This window comes from Pseudorca crassidens, chromosome 2 (assembly GCF_039906515.1).
Source record: "Pseudorca crassidens isolate mPseCra1 chromosome 2, mPseCra1.hap1, whole genome shotgun sequence".
Taxonomy (NCBI): domain Eukaryota; kingdom Metazoa; phylum Chordata; class Mammalia; order Artiodactyla; family Delphinidae; genus Pseudorca; species Pseudorca crassidens.
The window spans coordinates 164,179,388-164,199,631 of NC_090297.1; the positions used below are offsets into that span (position 1 = coordinate 164,179,388).

A 20,244-nucleotide genomic window follows, 5' to 3' on the forward strand; every position below is an offset into this window, starting at 1 on the left:
GTACTAGGAAAATTGCCTGCTTTCTGTTTAGTTGATAAACTATCACGGAGCCATATTATGAAATTAAACTGCCGCCAGAGTAACTTTGTTTTAATTTCATAAAAATTCAGCTGTTTCATGAATATTTGTAAATGAAAAATGGAAATAACATGATTGTTGAAATGAATATTTGCCAACTGCTTATGTTTGCTATAGCTAGCCCTAGTAGAGTAAATAAAAATCATTCTTCTATAGTTGATGATAGTCGATGTATTTTTGCTTGACTAAATCAAATAATCCATTTGGAGCAAAATAAGTGATCTCTGTCAATAGAGAAAATTATTTTAATGCATAGAAGTTCGTGTAGTTTACAGAAATATTGGAGTAATAATATTTTAAAGTACAAACAATAACGTTTTCAACAAACTTTGTGGTTTTTCATTTTTTCCCCCTCATTTGTTCCCTTTCAGGATGAATTGCAAAGCCTCTTGGGGTTGCTGAGGAACCAAGATCCCCTCTCAGAGGAGCAGCTGCAAGGGCTGTGCCTTGAGTTGAATGATTTCATTGTTGCTCTATCCTCTGTCCAACCCTCTGCTAAAAGGGAAGGCTTTGTCACTGTCCCTAATGTGACATGGGCAGATATTGGTGCCCTGGAAGACATTAGAGAGGAGCTCACCATGGCAATATTGGTAGGTATATCTGCCGCTAACTGTTGTTGGCGTGTATGATGGGTAAACGACCATGCGTGTGTACTAGGTTGTATGTCTAAATTGGCTTAACTATATGTTTTCTTTTATCTGTTGTATTATTATTAAGCCCCCAATGATGGTTTTTCATTCTTCTGAGATCTGCTTTAGATTTTTTCTTTTGGTTGTGCTTGAATTCTATGGCAGTGAGTTTAAAGAAGAAAAGAAAAGAAAACATTTTAGGTTTTAACCGAGAATAAATTATTAGAAATACTTTCTGAACTTGATCACGCTTATAAGGGTCAAAGCAGTTTTAATGCCCGTGAAACTTTGGATTTTCATTTACTCCTGCTTTTCTACTTCCCTGATCATTTCATGGTTCATTAATGATGTATGATCCATTTAGAAGTGTGTAACTACTGAAAGAGAAAATACATGGAGATGATAGTGAACAGGTGTCTCTTGCTTTTGATTACACAGAGTACCGCTGCTTCTGATTTCTTAAAGGGGGCCATTGCTTAAAATCTTTATAACCTAGAAATCTAGGTTATAGATTTAGATTATAGATTTAGAAAATCTACGTTTTCTAAAAATTGAGTTTAAAATGTTGAAATACTGTATCTAAAATGTTTTCAGAACTTACATTTAGTATGAATTTTTCAAGAGCAGGGATTTTAAGTTTATCATCACTTACCTCATGCTTGAAACAGGGGTAAGCACTCTGTGCCAGGCACTGTTCTTATCTTCAGGCCTCACAATCAGTGTTGAAAATAAGCATCTAGAGATGATTTGAATATGCAGTAGAAAGTGGACATTTGTAACAGATTGATGTTGGGATTGTTTTTTCCAGGCACCAGTACGTAACCCAGATCAGTTCAAAGCTCTTGGGTTGGAGGCTCCAGCTGGAGTTCTCCTTGCTGGTCCCCCTGGCTGTGGGAAAACTCTGCTGGCAAAGGTATGGAATAATTCAACTGCATGTATTTTATTTCTTACTATCAGTTAGGATAACATGGATTTAACTTTAAATGTTACAGTGAGATATTTTTGCATATTTTCATATTATTAGAATTTCATTTTGGAAAGACTGACAATTTTCTTCAGGAAAGTTTCCCACTTTAATTTTAATTACACAAGGTATATCATTGCAAATTTGGAAAAGAAAATTTTAAATCTACCATAACCCCGTTGATTTTAACACAGAAATTTTCATGTTTTCTTTGTATTATATTCTGAGTTTTTAATGAACATTATTGCATAGTTGTAGTTTATAGCTGACCTTGTTTCCTGCTTTGATATAGTTATTATTTATGTTAAGTATTTTACGTTCCTTATTGCAAATGTTATTTTGAAAAATTAGTTTTTTACAATAGAAAATATAGATAAGCAAAGGGAAAAGCATTACTTATAATCCTCTCACTATTGCCTACTAGTAACCACTGTTTCATTTTGTTATTAGTCCTTCCAGATGTTCTTTTGTACATATATATCAAGATAATATGAATAACTTTTATACATATATTTACAACTATAAGGTTTTTAAACATGCATTTCTCACTTATCAATATTTCTTGAACATCTTCCCATGTCAGAATATGCAGATACACATCGGTATTTTTAATGCCTGCGTAGTATTCTGCCATAAAGCTGCTCTATAATTGGGCTCCCCTGGTGGCGCAGTGGTTGAGAGTCCGCCTGCCAATGCAGGGGACACGGGTTCGTGCCCTGGTCCGGGAGGATCCCACATGCCGTGGAGCGGCTGGGCCCGTGAGCCATGGCTGCTGAGCCTGCGCGTCCGGGGCCTGTGCTTCGCGATGGGAGAGGCCACAACAGTGAGAGGCTCACGTACCGCAAAAAAAAAAAAAAAAAAAAATTTGGATTACTTGTAAATAAGAAATCAAAATTAATGGCATTTTTAATAAGTTTCACAGCAGCCGAATAATCTGCGGCTCCTCAGTAAATACCAAATATCCACAGTGCCATTTGCCCATGTATATATATATACCTATATAATATACATGTACCTTTTTAAAAACATTTTTACTTGTATTACTAAATTTCCTTGCTTAATGCTTTCAGTACTCTTACAAGGCATTGCTGTAAAGGAGTTTGGAAACAAAGGAGGGAAAGGAGAACACCACAGTTGCTGGTCTATGTTTTTTCACAACAGTTTTAGAAAATCGTAGCCAGAAAGAAGGTCCTGCAAGCTAATATGTGAATTCACTGGGTGGATGCAGTTCCCTTGCCTGAGTGCCTTGTAATGTTTGTTTGTGTTTTAGTTATATCTGCCTTTGACTAATTCTGCTCACAGCAGAAAGGAGATAGCTTAGATCATTTGAAATCCCTAAATAATGTTAAGGCATCATAGATCACATTTTTCCTCTTCTTCCCACCCGCCGCCTCCCCAAATTGCCAACATTTTGGTCCCTCTCTGTTCAGTCAGATTTCTGGTATCTGACCATTTAGAGCAGGGAATCTTACCTAGGACTCCATGGATGGACTTCAACAGCTCACCGGATCCATGAGCCCAGGCAATATATTATGAGTATATGTATTTTTTCCAGGGAGAAAGTTCACACTTTTATTAGATGCTTCAAGAGATTCATGACTACATGCCCTAGAATCTAGAAGTAATAGAAAATGTCCTGGAATGGCAGAAGCAAAGTGTTACTGGAGTAAGGTTATGGAACCACTTATGGGTCAGAACCTGGCAACCTAGAATTGGTTATAAAATTAAGATTTTGGATGACCTTGGTTGTTTTGTTTACTCATGATAACAATAACATAATGAAAAATTTCTAAGCACTAGCACATATTATATAAATAGCATCAAGTAAAGGCATGTGATTGCTGGGGGCCAACACACTGAAAATTGGTGACTAATAAGGAAACTGGAAAGAGAACAGTAAAAATCATTTAGTCATCTGCAACTATATAGTATGGAAGCAAACAGCTCCTAACACTGAGTACAAGATTCATGATGATATCCATGAAAAAATTAAATTATATTCACTGTATTTCATTTATCAATAGAAGACAAAAGATTTCTGATAATTTCAGGAACTCTGTTGGGTGTTTTAATGGGTGAAATCTTAGTTATCTCGCATATGGATGTTGAAAACCTAATGTAGATGAATCATGCTTTATTAGATGTGTATCCTGACTCTACTTAGAACGTGAGAGGTAGGAAAGTTAAGAAATTGGCAGCCGGAAAGACAGAGATTTCGAGATGTGGATAAGCTACATATTGAGCAGTTTTTGCCTGGCAGTGCCTGCATGCATTCATTTATTCAACCAGTATTTGTTGAGCTACATACACTTTGCCAGAACTTGTGCAAGGTGCTAGGGATAAACTAGTGAACATGACACCTACTCTAATGGAATTTATTGTCTGTCTTGAAGAGGCAGGCAGTAAACAAAACAATAAAATTGCAGATTCAGCTAAGTTATGATGGAAATAAACAAACTGTTGTGGCTATTTTAGGTTTGGTATTCAGGGGAATACCAGAACAGAGTCCTGAAGGACTAGATAGCCACATGAAGAGACAGGGAAAGAAGGGGAAGAGTCTTCCAGATAGAGGGAACAGCAGTTGCAAAATCCCTGAAGTGGGAAAGGGCTTGGTGAATTCTAGAACCAGAGAAAGATCTAGTGGCTGGACTAAGAAGAAACTGTCATGTCACAAAATATAGGCTTGCAAGCCATGGTGAATATTTCAATTTGTACTTGAAAATAAATGAGAAACATAGTAAAACTATATGATCTCATTTACATTTAAAAAAAATCTTTTATTGGATTATAGTTGATTTACAGTGTTGTGTTAGTTTCAGGTGTACAGCAAAGTGAATCAGTTATACATATATATATCTCCACTCTTTTTTTTTAGGTTCTTTTCCCATATAGGCCATTACAGAGTACTGAGTAGAGTTCCCTGTGCTATACAGCAGATTCTTATTATCTATTTTATATATAGTAATGTGTATATGTCAGCCCCAATCTCCCAGTTTATCCCTCCCCCCTTCATTTACATTTTTGAGTTAAGTGGAGAATGGATTGGAGGAAAGCAAAGAGAGAGAGGAAGCCAGTTAGGGTTTTTTTGGTTTGGTTTGGTTTGGTTTTTTTGCATGTCCAGACAGTAGGTGATGCTGGTCTGGATGAGGATTGTGGTATAGTGGAGAAATAGGAAGTATCAGACTCACCTACATTTTAGCATTAGAACTAATAGAACTTACAGATGGATTGGCTGACCTGACAAGACAAGAGATCAAGGGGAGACACTGGTTTTGGCTTAGAAAATATATTTACTGGGATAGGGAGAAAAAAGAGTTTGGGGTGTGGGATTTGGGGAGAGTTGGGAGAAATTCAGGAGTCCTGCTTTGGAAACGACAGATTTGAAAATCCTATGAGATCCAAATGCGAAATGAAAAAAAGAAAAAAAAAATCCAAGGGGAGATGCTGAGGAATGTGTTGAACATAAATATTGAGCTCAGATATCAGGTTCTAAGAATAGGAAAGAACTTTATTCCCTGATCATTTTGAAGTTGTGAGTGATTTTATTCGGGTTTCATCTCTACATTCTCAGTGTAATTTTTGTATTCTTCTACACATATAACCATATATTTCTCCTTTGTTATTCTCTTTGGCTTTCAGCCATGCAGTTTAATCTTTATTTATTAAACAAAATAACCTGTAAATACTGTAAAGACTGGCACCGATGCTTTTGACTTCTGGTTTATGAATGAATGAATGAATGATTGCTTTTATTGGGCACAGCATTTGTTTATACAGAGATTATGATTTCACTAGGATTCTAAGCTAGGGCTACAAATATACTTACATATACCATGTTTATGTCAACAAAACATTTACATAAATGTTTCAAGTCATTTCCATCTGATTTCTAGTCTGATTTCTAGTCTGTGGAAAGTTTTAGTTTCACATTTACTTCCTTTGATTTTCTTTTTATTCCCATTTGTCTCCTCTCCTTGAGAAAGAGGCAGCTATAAAAAGGGGAAACTAGAGTATAAACCACAAAAAGTCCTTGCATTATCACAAATTATTGTTATTATTATTTTATTATATGTTTGTCTTGTGTCTTTTTTCTCTTACTAGGCTGTTGCAAATGAGTCTGGGTTAAATTTTATATCTGTCAAGGGGCCTGAGTTACTAAATATGGTAAGTTGTTGTGGCATTAGCCATTATTTTTGATTAGGAAAAGTAATGGTCATTCAAATTACAGGGTCCTCAGATCATTGAAACAGTTGAGTTTTTTGGTAAAATCACTGCAATAGGAGTGAAGAGATTGAGCTTTGCTCTGCTGTACTATTTACTGTGTATAAATGCTTTCTTAATTAAGTCTGTTAACCTCTAAGCCTAAGTTTTCTCACCAGCAAAATGGAAATAATCAAAATAGTCAACATTAAAAGTGTTAACTCTGAATTTGTCAAGCCCTTTATATATATTATTCTTCAACACCCTGTGAGATACAAATTGTTTTTTTCTCATTTCTGGTTCACAGATGAGGAAACAAGTTTGGAGGGGTCGTATAACTTAGCCAATGTCCAATAGCTTGGGGATAGTGGAGCTGACATTTGATCTGCTTTCCTTGTCCTGTTGTTGTATAGCTCAAATGAGATAAGGATTAATAAATAAAAATACTTGGGAAAGAAATCACTAAACTACTATATAATAACTTCTTTCTGCATTTAAGCAGCTTATATCTTAAATTTAAGAGACTTTGAATTTCTTATTTCTTGTTCATGCCTATGAAGAGTAAAATGCCATTCCATAATATTCAAACAAAGAAGAAATGAAAGTGGTATCATTTGTTTTAAAAGGCTTTTTCAATTTATCCCCTCTCTAATTTTTTTTGTTTCCTATTAAATATGTTACTTTGCTCCTAAAATAAGGATTTGTACTTTTATCTTGACTCTCTTACACTTCATTTTGGCTTTCTAGTGGAGGAGGTACTCAAAATAAGCGCTGAGGGGAAGGGGTTGATGGGGGGTGAAGGGTGAGGCTGGAAAAAAAGTAATAGCCAGGCAGTGCAGGGCCTTCATACCAAGCTAGAGTCAAAATGTTACCTTTAGCATATTAGAGAGCTAACAGAGTGTAACTTTTTTTTTAAGAGTGTAATATTTTTAAAATTTTACTATGAAATATTTCAAGCATATAACAAGTTATAAAGAGTAATATAATGACCCCTCCATGTATCTAACATCCAGCCTTAAAAAAAAAAACCAATATATACTCAAAGCCCCCTGCAAACCTTCCCTAATCACGTTCTCCATTCTCTTTCCCATAGAATTTACTATAATCCTGAATTTGGTGTTTATTAATTCTGTACACTTCTTTCTACATTTACTGTAAATGTTATATATTTATCCCTAAATAACATGTAGTATTATTTTACATGTTTCAAAAAATAAGTTTATGAGAATTGGAAATGTGAACACCTACTGGACACTTTATATTAAGAAAATAACTTTTAAGTGTGATAATGATGTAGTTATGTTAAAACCATTATCTTTGGACTTCCCTGGTGGCTCAGTGGTTAAGAATCCGCCTGCCAATGCAGGGGACACAGATGCGAGCCCTGGTCCGGGAAGATCCCACGTGCCACAGAGCAACTAAGCCCCGTGTGCCACAACTACTGAGCCCACGGGCCACAACTACTGCAGCCCATGCACCTAGAGCCCGTGCTCTGCAACAAGAGAAGCCACCACAATGAGAAGCCCACGCACCACAACAAAGAGTAGCCCCTGCTTGCCGCAACTAGAGAAAGCCTGCACACAGCAACGAAGACCCAGCACAGCCATAAATAAATAAATACATTATAAATGATGGGATTTTTAAAAAATATATATATTTTAAAACATTGTCTTTTAGAGACAATAAAATATTTACAAATAAAGTTATGATGTCTGGGCTTTCCATCAAAATATCAAGTAGAAAGAAAAGTGGACAGAGTATAGATAAAGCAAGTTGATCATGAATTGAGCTGATAATAATGAAACAGGGTGATGGGTATATCTGGGGTTTATTAAAGTATTATATCTACTTTTATTATATGTTTGGAACTCCTTTTATAAATGGTAAAGCAAAAACAAAGCCACTTTACATAAATGGTATGTGTTCTTTTGTAACTTGATTTTATTGTTATTTTTGTTGAACATTATAATATTTATCTTTATTGATATATTTACCTCTAGTTATTAATTCTTTGTGCAATAGTCCATTGAATGAGTATAACCACACTTTTAAAAAAATCAGGTTTTTTTCTTTTTTTTTTAAATATTTATTTATTTATTTGGTTGCACCAGGTGTTAGTTGCGGCAGGCGGGCTCCTTAGTTGCTGCTCGCCGGCTCCTTAGTTGTGGCATGCGAACTCTTAGTTGCAGCGTGCATGTGGGATCTAGTTCCCTGACCAGGGATGGAACCCAGGCCCCCTGCACTGGGAGCACGGAGTGTTAACCACTGTGCCACCAGGGAAGTCCCTTAAAAACATCAGTTTTTTTCTTGATTCATGTTTAGGTTGAACATTATATACATATGTCCTTAACGCATATTTGTGAGATATTTTCACCCTAGGGTATGTACTCAGCAGTAGAATTGCTGTATCTTACAGTATATACACTTTCAAAAATATTAAGTATTGCCCACTTTTTTCCCAAAGTGGTTCTTATTGAGTTTTACTTTCACCAGCAGTGAATGAAAGTTACTTACGTTTTTGCCAGTCTGATGAGTATGAAATTTTATCTCATTGTCATCTGGTTTGTTTTTTAGAGGTAAATGTGGGAAGAGTTCTGTGGAAGAGTCCAGAATGACTCTGAGAGATTAAGTGATCTAATGAGGAAGATAGACATCTTGGGGTTAGAAAATGAGTTTGCTCTAGGACGTTTTAGATTTAAAGAGCCATTTGGAGGGATTCAGCAAACTATAGGAAATGTGAATCTGGAGCTCTGAAGAGATTTGGGAGTAAGTATCAATCTAAATGGCACCTAAAACCTAGGGAATGGGTAAGGTTGAGTAGTATTGTAAGGTGGTCTCTGACAGAACCTTGGAAGACACCAACATTTACGGGCCAGGAAAGGAAAAGCTGGCAAAGGAGACTGTTCTGAAGGTGGAGGACGCCCAAGACTTTCTAAGCCTGAAAACCTAGGGAAGATAATTTTTTCCACCTGTCAATATAGCCATACAATAGAAAAGAAATTGAAAGAAGGGCTCTGGATTTAGCAATTAGAATGTCACCAGTGACTTTAGGGAAAATATTTTCAATAATTATGTTTGCAAAAGCCAGATTATAATGGTTGAAAACTGATGGCAAGTAAGGAATTAGGAATAATAAGTATAGGATCCTTACTTGAAATAGTTCTTAAAGGCCAAGGTAGTGGGAATTTTAATCATTGTTACATTTCTTAAGATGAATTGATTTTAATATGTCCTTTTGAAACTTTAGGTTTACCTTCCCCTAAATTAAATTTCCTTTTACTTAGTCATTTTGGTTAGCTATGTCCAAAGTCCCTTTGCCGGCTGTATTGATTCTTCTCTTTCATCCCTGTTTGAAACTCTCTGTCCCAACCCCCTGATATCTTTTCTTTAAAAATATCTACTGAATGTCTTTTCAGCATTCCAAATATAATTTTTGCTGATTTAGATTTTTCAGGAAACTAAATAGGTCTGCTGTATTTGTACACTGAGCAGGATGTTATGATCAGAGAAAAATTTGAAACTGTCATGACTTCTGCTTTCCAAGGACTTTATGATGTAATATAGTGAAGATAGAATAGCTCAGAAGTTATAATAGTAGGAAGTGCTGCAAGAGCAAAGAAGAGAGGGTGGTGGGAAGAAAGATTAGTGATCTTGATCTAGAATGCAAGAGCTGTTTTAGAGGTAGGTTGGAGAAGCAGTTCAAGTGAGAGAAGCAGAATAAGCAAAAGTACAAAGAAAAGTTACAGGACAGATCTGAGGAAAAGAAGTTCTACTCAGATAGAAAATAAAAATAATCATTGTCATCTGTGATGTATTCTATGCCTTAATTACTTTATTATGACCATATAGTCATAACATAAAAATAACCTTATGATATAATTGGCACCATAAAGACATTTTCAAATTGTCTTATTTAGCAGTATTATTATGAGAAACAAAGCTTTTCTTAGTTAACTAATTTGAAATTTTACAAGAACAATTTCTTGTGCTTAGCTGAAAGTAAAGCTGTATTTTTACATATAACTTTTTATATTAATTAGTCCTCATGTTATAGCTGCTTGTGAATTGCTTTGTATTTTGATTTTACCATACATTATGCATTATGAAACCTGGTAGATGTCTAACTGGCTCAGGTTGCCTCCTCTGATGTTGTATGACCGTTAGCTCTTCCTTTAGCAAGATGACTTGTGTAGAAACGGCAGTAGAACAGTAAATTGTCTTGTTCACATTTAAAATACTGTTGAATTAATGAAGATTACTGCTGGGTATTTGATATGCATAAAGCTTTGATCTGTTCTAAAATACCATATAATTGTGGAATTCTTTTGAGCTAGAGGAGACCTTTCATTCTATTTAGTCTTCATTTTATAAATGAGGAAATTTATAATAAGCTTAAGTAATAGCTAATCTTATTAAGTTGAACCACATATAACTGGCTATTTTTGACATAATACTTTTTGGACTCTGACATATAAATGTCATTTAAAACTAGTACTACTATAATTTGGCCCAGACTCCAAAGTTGAAACATCTCTACATTTTATTTCCTTTCTGTATATGGCTAGTATGTTGGTGAAAGCGAGCGTGCTGTGCGACAGGTTTTTCAGCGAGCCAAGAATTCAGCACCCTGCGTGATATTCTTTGATGAAGTGGATGCCTTATGTCCTCGAAGATCAGTCCGAGAGGTAGGTATCATAGTTTGGTGATTACAGATTTTTTTTTAAGCACCATAAACCTTTTGTAAGTTCTTACAAAGTTACGTAAAGTTCAAATAGTTCTTCTAAAGTCATTCATTGAGAACACTGAGACTCTTTAAGTGAAGAAAACTAGTAATTTGAAAACAGGGCCTAGGGATAACAATTGTATTTTTATTAGCCTCTGTATCCATTTTTCTTTCTGTGTATTATTTTGGTTGCACATATCTGATTCACACAAATGAGTTTTTGGGAATGGAAATGATTATTAGTTTTGGATAGCCTACCTTGTAATCGTATGATTGTCTTCAGAGTTCTTGGAGAAAATATAATTTAAGACACCATGCACTCAAAGTAGGGTCAGATGATATGCTTTAAGATGCAGCACCATTTCTATCTGGGGAAGATATAAATTGGTGTGCATTAAAGACCACTTGCATTACTACACTGAGTCACCATTCTTAGAAATTTTGGTACAGTGATTACCTGGAAAACAGTTATCAGGAATACTGTTTGAATCATAGTGAAGCATAATATAAAGAATATATTTTAAATATATATATATAACCTTTTGAAGAGGATAGCAAAGACTGTAGTAAGTACATTTATTACAAGATGATTGAGGAAATGATTATATTTCTTATGTGATTTGTTTTCACATAGTTACTCTGTGTGTGTTCTTGGGTTGTGAAACATTTATTAGGTGCCTCGTTTTGCTTAAAATTCCCAGCATTCAGAAGTTGCAAAACAAAACTTGACTAGGATAAGTGTGCTTTATATCATAGCAATTTTGTTTGCTCACCCAGCAGTCAGCAATATCACAGAAAATCCTTATTACAGCCTTATCTCTGATAGTGATGTCAGTGGCCAGGGCAGAGATCCTTCCCGGGTTCTCCTGCCGGCCGTCACGTTCCAAAATCTAATGTGGGATCCAGAGCAAAATCCTACACACTATATCCAGCTGGTGGAGGCATGGTATGCTCTGGAATTTACTCCTTTTTATTTATTCCCTTTTGCTGTGAATTAAACCCTTTGTTCATTGATAGCCCATTTCATTGGTTTGCATCTCTCTGTTATCAAGTGGTAATTTAAATTAGGAGGTATATCCAGTCAACTCCTTGCCCTCAGAGAAGTCTGCATTCTTATGAACTACATTTCTAACTTCTAGGTTATCTCTCTTGGGTGTCAGCTACCACACATCCCTGTAATCAGATATATGTGTTTTGCTTTAACATTTTCACCTGAAGGGGATTCTGAAAATATTTTAAAATTGAACATATTCTTTTTTTAATGATGCAAGTTATTCATGAATACATGCTTGTGAAAAATGCAAATAAATACAAGTATAGAGTCAAGTCTTTCTTCCAGTTCTCCTCCCTGTTACTCTTCTTGGAGGTTACTTCTGCTGACAGTTTAGTGTTTTGCATTTGTGGTCTAGAACTTTTTCTATAAGCTTAAAAACATATGTGATTTAAACTTTTTTTTTTATATAAATGTGGTCATTCTATCTGACACTTTACCCATGTACTTAATAACTTATTTTGTAACTATTGAATAAATATTCCACGGTCTGGATAGGGAAGAATTAATTCAACAATTCCCCTGTTTTGGACATTTACATTGTTTCCAGTTGTTTCCCCTGTAAACACAACTGTATTAAACATTCTTATCACATATTTTTGTGCACATGTGGGAATATGTGAGAGTTTTGGAAGTAGAATTTCTGGGTAGAAGACGTATACAAATATTTTGAAAGCTAAAACAGTCATTCTTTGCAAAAACTACCAGTTACATACACCTACCAACTAAAAATAACCATTTTCTACACCTTTGTCAACAATGGGTAATACCCATCTTTTTATTTTTCTCAATTTTATTGGCAAAACATGATGTTAAATTTTAGTATTCATGTCTCTGACCCTTTTGCTGTTGAAATGTTTTTCTGTGCTCACTTTGGCAGCACATACACTGAAAATGAAATGTTCCCCCCCCCTTTTTTTAAGGTTTTTTTTTTTTTTTTTTTTGGATGTGGACCATTTTTAAAGTCTCAATTTATTGAATTTGTTACAGTATTGCTTCTGTTTGATGTTTTGGTTTTTTGGCCCCAAGGTACGTGGGATCTTAGCTCCCGCACCAGGGATTGAACCCACACCCCCTGCATTGGAAGGCAAAGTTTTAACCACTGGACCGCCAGGGAAGTTCCATCTTCCCCTTTTTTGTTGTTAATTTATAAGAGCTTTTTATATGTGATGGAAATTAGTCTATTGTCCAATTATGTGTGTTGGTACTATTTTTCCCAGTTTTATCACTTATCTTTTTTTATTATATAAAATTTTATATATAGTAAAGTCTGTCAGCCTTTTCCTTAATTGATTGTGAGGTTTTTGTCTTGCTTAGGTAGGACAGTGTTTTGGGGTTTTTTTGTTTGTTTGTTTTTTTAAAACCAGTACTTCTTTATTTTTTTGAGTACTGATTATAATTCTTTTAAGCTCCTAACGGTTAATACTGTGTCTCCAAGGGGTGATAATAAGGTGCACCAAATTTTTTTTCTGGAGAAATCAGTATGTTAAACTCATTACCACCTCTGTACATGAAATTTATGTTGAAGAAAGGCAATTAATGACAAAAAGAAACACAGCACCACTTTTCTCATTTCCTACATTGTGCATTTTAAAAATTTCTGCATTTAAGGGATAAACATCCCCCTATTCACCAACTCCTTGAACGTCTTAGATATTGCCCTGAGGTAGTTCAACTTTGTACTGCATGCTTCAAGGAAAAGAGAAAAGGCCTCAGTGTCCCAGCTGAAAGCTCTGGAATATCCAGTATCCTGGGGAGTCTGATCTGGCATTCAAAAGCTGAGTCTAGATTTGCCCAAAAGGAAATTCGTTGTGGCTATTAGATCTTTTTTTAAAAATTTATTTTATTGGAGTATAATTGATTTACAATGTGTTAATTTCTACTGTACAGCAAATTGATTCAGTTAGACACATATATATTCTTTTTCATATTCATTTCCATTATGGTTTATCACAGGATATTGAATATAATTCTCAGTTCTTAGATCTTTGGATAGCTCAGAGGCATAAGACTGTGGGATCAGCTAAGCCTGAGATTGAATTTCATCTCTACCCTTATGTAGCTTTGAGACCTTGGACAAATAGCCTCTCTAAGCCTCAGTTTCCTCATCTGAATTGTGGATGATAGCAGGATTGCTGGGGAAGCACACTGATGAGAATATGTTTTGCACAGTGCTTAGATATAGTGACTTCTCAGGAAATAATTGTTATATCTTTTGACAAAAGCTTTCATTCAAGTTAGCAAATGTATTATTTTGCATGGAAAAAAAAAAAAAAACGGGATGTATTTTTCTTTTATTGGGAGCTGATGTAGCTGTATTTATTTGTTTTTAGACAGGGGCAAGTGTCCGGGTGGTAAATCAGCTACTTACAGAGATGGATGGTCTGGAAACACGTCAGCAGGTTTTTATTATGGCAGCCACTAACAGACCAGGTAAGAAAGAAGAATATAAAACAGATGAGTCTAAAAACTTACAGCATTTACGAACAGTATAATTTATATACGTCCTAGTAAAGGAAGAATAAGTTTGGGAAATCCCTTTTTGGTTCATAAGTTGGAATAAAACCTTAGAAAGCTTTTATGTAAGCTCTAGTAAAAACAAAAAAAAAAAACAGTATAAGATTATTGCTTGGATTCTGTAAGATTTTTTTTCTGTGTTGGTGCATAGAAAATTGTCTTGTTAGCAGAGAACCCTTGTAACATACACTTTTGACCACAAAGTATTATCAGAATTTATGTCCTATGGTTTCTCTCAAGCTTATAGGAGACAAGAACCAGTCTCTTTTTCAGTGTATCTGAAGGTTAAAGATAGGTTTTTAAGATTTTATACTGGAAGCATGTCCATATACCTGCACTTAACTATTTTTTTAAATTGTTAAAAAGCCTAAGTACTAGTGAGGGATTTAGAAAAAGTCTCAAAACTTCAAAAGTACTGAAGGTGGCTTTTACTTTGGGTCCTCAGTTCTCTTCATATTGTTTAATACTTTGCCATCCATATGCGCCGCTGTATCATAGCTGCTCCTGCATTGATATTTGTGTTGACGATGTCTACCGGCAGTGACTTGGGACTTTAATTGCTTAAATGGATTTTTCAGTTTTCAAGCTGATGTAATTTTTCTTGTAAGTTAGTACAGATACTAAAACCTTCATGAATTATATACCATTTCATTTTAAAATGAAAAATCGAAAGGTTTGAATTAGACTCTTATCTTTGAATTAGAAATACTCTGAGTTAGGCAGAACTGGGTTTGAATCCTGGCTCTAGCACTTCATATCTTACTAACTGTTCTCTTTCAACCCTAACTAGTGTATACCAACTGAGTAGATTATAATTCAGGTCTGACACTAACCACCTGAAGTTGATGTCAGAACCTGCAGGTTAAGGGGTCAGTTGTCTACAAGACTGCCCTACTTCAGATACCAGATGCAAGTGGTGTCTCCAGGACACACGCACTTCTGACCAGCCTGCTACAAACTTGGGGATTCCCGTCACCCCTTTCTGGTTCACTAATTTGCTAAAAAGACTAACAAAATGAAGAAAAGCACTATACTTACAATTACAGTTTATTATAAAGGGTACACTTAGGGCTAGGTCTCAGAGGGAGTGCAGAGCTTCCATGCCCTCTCTCCATGGAGTCAGGGCACATCACCCTCCTGGCACATCACTGTGTTCATCAGCGAGGAATCTCCCTCAAGTTTGATGTCCAGAGTTTTTATTGGGATTTTGTTATGTATCCGTGATTGACTGACTCATTGGCCATGTGATTGAACTCAGTCTCCAGCCCCGCCCTACCTCCCCAGATGTCTGGCTCCAAGTTCCAACCCTCTAATCAGATGGTAAGTTGTTCTGGTAACCAGCCCCATCCTGAAGTTATCTGCAGGGCCAACCTTGAGTCATCTCATTAGCACAACAAAGACACTCCTGTTATTCAGAAAGCTCTAGCCAGGAACCAGGGGCAAAGACCAAATGTATTTATTCCTTATTATGCCACATTAATCCTGGGCATGTATTACTTCATCTTGCTAACCAGTACTTCCTCATCTATAAAATGAGGATAATAACACCTAATAGGCAGTATTGTCCCAAAGCTTAAGTGATATTGGTAATGTATCTATCATAGTGCGTGGCAAGTAGCTGTTTAGTATTATTATCATTATCATGAGCACTTTTGGTATTAGCAGTAGGAGCAGTCATTAGGTCATAAAATCAGAGAGTCATCCTCGAAGAAACCTTGAAGGTCTGTCAGATTTGGACAGAATCACATCCTACCTTTCCTGAGCAGCTACAGATTTTTCTAGTAGATTTCAAGAAGACAGCCTTTGGTGTGCTCTAATAACCTATTCTGTCTTTAACCGTACTCACCGTTTTTCATATTTGTTTATTGTAAACACTCTTATCTTTTAGTTTAATCTCTGTAGATTAGAAAATAACAGGTCCTTCAGTGTTACTCAAATAATAGGTCCTTCAATGTTACTACTAGGTTTTACTTAAATCCCTTCCTTCAAAAGGGTTCAGGTACGTTACCTTTCCTCATGGGTTTTTTTTTTTCCCTCCGATCTCTTTATTCATCTTTGAATTCCTTAGGATTCTCCAGATTCTCCTTAGTTGTAAAACCCAGAACTGAGTACAGTAGTCTCTTGAGTTTAGCCAGTGAATGACAGGATGAATGTGGTACCTCTGTTTTGTTCTTTCCAGTGTTCTTGAGTATTGTCTTCCTCTCCACTGTACCTCACCCATCCCTTTCTCCCCATAACAAACCCCATTACGTTGAGGATCCACATAAATTTAAAAATAGATGTTTTAGATCTTTTCACTTGTATTGATGCCTATTTGGCAGTTCTGTTCCATTGTATTCTATCCTGTGACATTTTGTTTGATTGTTTATAACTTGGATTCTGCTCAGCTTTAAGAAACCCCTTCTTGCCCGATGTCCTGGTCAGCTCTTGCTGCGTGGTGAACTACTGTGATACTTAGTGGCTTAAAATCACCATTTTTGCATTTTTCATAATTTTGTAGGTCAGGAATTCAGGGAGGGCTTGTCCAGGTGGTTCGTCTCTGATCCACATGCCACCAGCAGGCATGGCTGGGCCAGAGGATCCCCTTTCAAGGTCACTTCTTTACTCACGTGTCTGGTGCTTTGGTGCGCCTCGGCATTCTGCACACCCCCTCCCCCCAGCCCATCCCCACCACCAGTTGTCATCTTCCAGGGCCTCTCCATGTGGCTTGGCTTCCATTAGAATGGTTCTCTGAGTACTCACATTTCGTACTTGACAGCTCGATTCCAAGAGATAAAGGTGGAAGCTGCCATTCCTTTGAAGGCAAGGCCCAGAATACACAAATTCTCTTGGTCAGGGCAGTGACAGGAAGCGCCAGATTCGAAAGGAGAGAAGTAGAAAGGTAAAAAAAAGGGGAGTTTTCTTTAATCCTTCTTATGTATGTTTTTCTTTTATCACATTCTTTGTTTTATGGTGCAAGTTATACATTCCGCCTTACAGCTTGGTGTTGTAGGTCAGTCATACCAGTATAATTTTCTTTAGTCTCAGGTTTACTCCTTCGCTCATCAGATATTTATTGAATTTTTATTATATACCTGATCCTACTGAACTTTGGGAATTCAAAAGTTAACAATTCAGAAAAATTCTTTGCCTGCATGTATTCTGATTTGGGGCTGGGGAACAGGGGGTAAATAATAGACAATCAAATAAATAAAATAAAACAGGGTAAGAGGATGGAGAATGACAGGTGTTTGGGGAGAGGAATGCTACTTTAGATATCATAGTCCGGGAAAGCTTCTTCTTCAGAAGTAATGTCAGCACGCACCCAAATAATGTGAAGTATCAAGCCATGCAAAAATCTGGGAGAAGGCATTCCGGGCAGAGAACAAACAATAAGTATAAAGGCCCTGAAGTGAGAAGTTTGGAGAACCAGCAAGAAGGCCAGTGTCTAGAGTGAAAAGAGTTGGGGGGCAGTGATGGAGAAGTGCAAGGGGCCTTTTAGGCCACAGAAAGGGGTGTGGATTTTATTTTGCCATGAAGGGTTTTTAAAATAAATTTATTTATTTATTTATTTTTGGGCTGCGTTGGGTCTTCGTTGCTGTGCACGGGCTTTCTCTAATTGCGGCAGGCAGGGGCTACTCTTTGTTGTGGTGTGCAGCCTTCTCATTGTGGTGGCTTCTCTTTGTTGCGGAGCATGGGCTCTAGGCATAACACGGGCTGCAGTAGCTGTGGCTCGTGGGCTCAGTAGCTGTGGCTCGCGGGCTCCAGAGCTCAGGCTCAGTAGTTGTGGTGCACAGCCTTAGTTGCTCCACGGCATGTGGGATCTTCCCGGACCACCTGTGTCCCCTGCATTGTCAGGTGGATTCTTAACCACTGCACCACCAGGGAAGTCCCATGAACGTTTTCTAAGTGGGGGAGTGAAGTGATCTGATTTTGTTTTTCTTTTTATAAAATATGTGACTTTTATTTTTACTTTGTATTTTGAAACAATTATAAATTCAAAAGAAATTAGAAAAATAATGCACAGAAGTTCCATGTACCCAGTTTAACTCAGTTGTTACATTTTACATAACTATGGTACAAAATCAAAACCAGGAAATAGACATTTGTGTTATTTGTCTATTTTGTTGCCATTTTAGCACACGTGTAGATTCATGTAATCACCACTGCAGTCAATACAGGAACTATTCCATCACCACAAAGATCTCCCTCATGCTATGCTAGTAACAACCACCTCTCTCCCACCATGTCTAACTCAAGGCAACTGCTAATCTGTTCTCCATCTCTGTAATTGTGCCACTTTAAGAATTTTATATAAAAGTAATCATACAAAATGTGATCTTTTAGGTTGGCTTTATTCACCTATTCTAACGCCTTGAAATCTATTCAAATACTTGTGTGTATCAGTAGATTGTTCCTTTTCAGTACTGCGTAGTATTCTGTGGTGTGGAGGTTCTAGTTTGTTTAACCATTCTCTTCTGGGGGCATTATGATCATTTCCAGTTTTTGACTGTTTCATATAAAGCTACTCTGAACATCTACATATAGGTTCTTATGCGGACATAAGGTTTCAATTCTTTGGGATAGATGCCCAGGAGCATGATTGCTGGGTCGTATGTTAAGTATATGTTCAGTTTTTTAAAGAGGTTGTCAAAGTCTTCCTGAGTGGCTATAATTTCTATCAGTAATACTAAGGGAGATTCAGTTTCTTTGCATCTTTGCTGGTATTTTGTATTGTCACTGTTTTTATTTTACCTTTTCCAAGAGATGTATAGTGATATCTCATCATGGTTTTATTTGTATTTCTCTGATGGCCGATAAGAACTTCTTTTCATGTGTTTCTTTACCATCCTTATATCTTCTTCAGTGAATTGTCTCTTTGTGTCCTTTGCCCATTTTCTAAAATTGGAATGTGTATTCTTTTTTATTGTTGAGTTTTGAGAGTTCTGTATATATTCTAGATGTGAGTCCTTTGTCAGATACGTAATTTACAACTTTTTGTCCCAGTCTGCATCTTGTCTTTTCATCTTCTTAATCACAGAGATCCAAATTATTAATATTTCCTTTTATTTTAAATAAAATAATAAATAATTTAAATAATTTAAGGTTATTTCCTTAAGAACTGAGGTGTCTTCAGTTCTAAAGTATCTCTAAAGGGGGTGAAAATAAATCCATCCCATTTTCTTTACTTAAAACTCATCAAATCAACTATACTCCAGTAAAAAAAATTTTTAATTAAAAAAAAAACTCATCAGTGATAATAACTGGAGTTCATGGAGCCTTGCTAAATAAATGCTAAGCACTTTGTTGACACATTTTTGACCAGATGTATTATGGCCACAGGCAGCAGTTTCTGCAAAAATCCCCCAGTCAGTAATGTGTTAAGTGTTCACCTTGTTAAACCTCACAAAAACCCTGTGAGGAAAGTACCATGATGTATATACTTACTGTTGCAAAAGTTAACTTATTTTAATTTAATTAAATTAGGTTAAATTATTTGCCCAAGTAGAACTAAGGGTGGAGCAGCAATTTGAATCTCAGTCTGCCTGAGTCCAAATAATCATAATTATCATGTGAGCACTTGTATTCCAACCAGTGCAGTGAGTGCTTCCCATATTCTGTCAGGTAATCCTCACTGTAAAGCTCACAGTAATTAGTAGATTCCAATTAGTTTGCCACCAGATAAGTTAGCAGTGGCAAAACCAAGATTTGACCCTCAGGCACCAACCAAATTATATTTTCTTTAAAGCACAAGTTCATTTCCTCTACATTCTGTACCATAGTCACCTCTGCATACTGAAGTTTGTTTTGTTATGTCTCAGATTTTGAACAGTGTTTGTTTTGTGTGACACGGCTCTGGTAAATTGACAAACTCCGTAAGAGAATGGCCATAATAAGCCGTGAGGTTGTGGATCCAGTTGGTGAATGGCATGAAAAAGAAAAACCCACACAGGGAGATATCAGTTAAACATCAAATGACACCGAAAAGCTGGGCTTCCCTGGTGGCGCAGTGGTTGAGAGTCCGCCTGCCGATGCAGGGGACACGGGTTCGTGCCCCGGTCTGGGAAGATCCCACATGCCGCAAAGCGGCTGGGCCCGTGAG

The 20,244-nt window shown here is 36.4% G+C and overlaps 1 protein-coding gene across 6 annotated transcripts in view; it reads left to right on the plus strand.

Moving 5' to 3' along the window:
- NVL (nuclear VCP like) overlaps positions 1-20,244 on the plus strand; it is a 106,794-nt gene that overhangs the window by 38,055 nt on the left and 48,495 nt on the right. For 5 of the 6 annotated variants that reach the window (XR_010941449.1, XM_067729640.1, XM_067729641.1 and 2 more), the window contains 5 exons: positions 450-668; positions 1,516-1,620; positions 5,773-5,835; positions 10,437-10,556; positions 13,979-14,078. Coding sequence is in view for 4 of the 6 variants with exons in the window: in XM_067729640.1 (XP_067585741.1) it covers positions 450-668; positions 1,516-1,620; positions 5,773-5,835; positions 10,437-10,556; positions 13,979-14,078 (607 nt within the window). In the remaining 2 variants the exon portion in view is untranslated. Of the gene's footprint in view, positions 1-449; positions 669-1,515; positions 1,621-5,772; positions 5,836-10,436; positions 10,557-13,978; positions 14,079-15,420; positions 15,483-20,244 lie in introns of all 6 variants that reach the window. The other variant, XR_010941450.1, reaches the window with a different exon arrangement.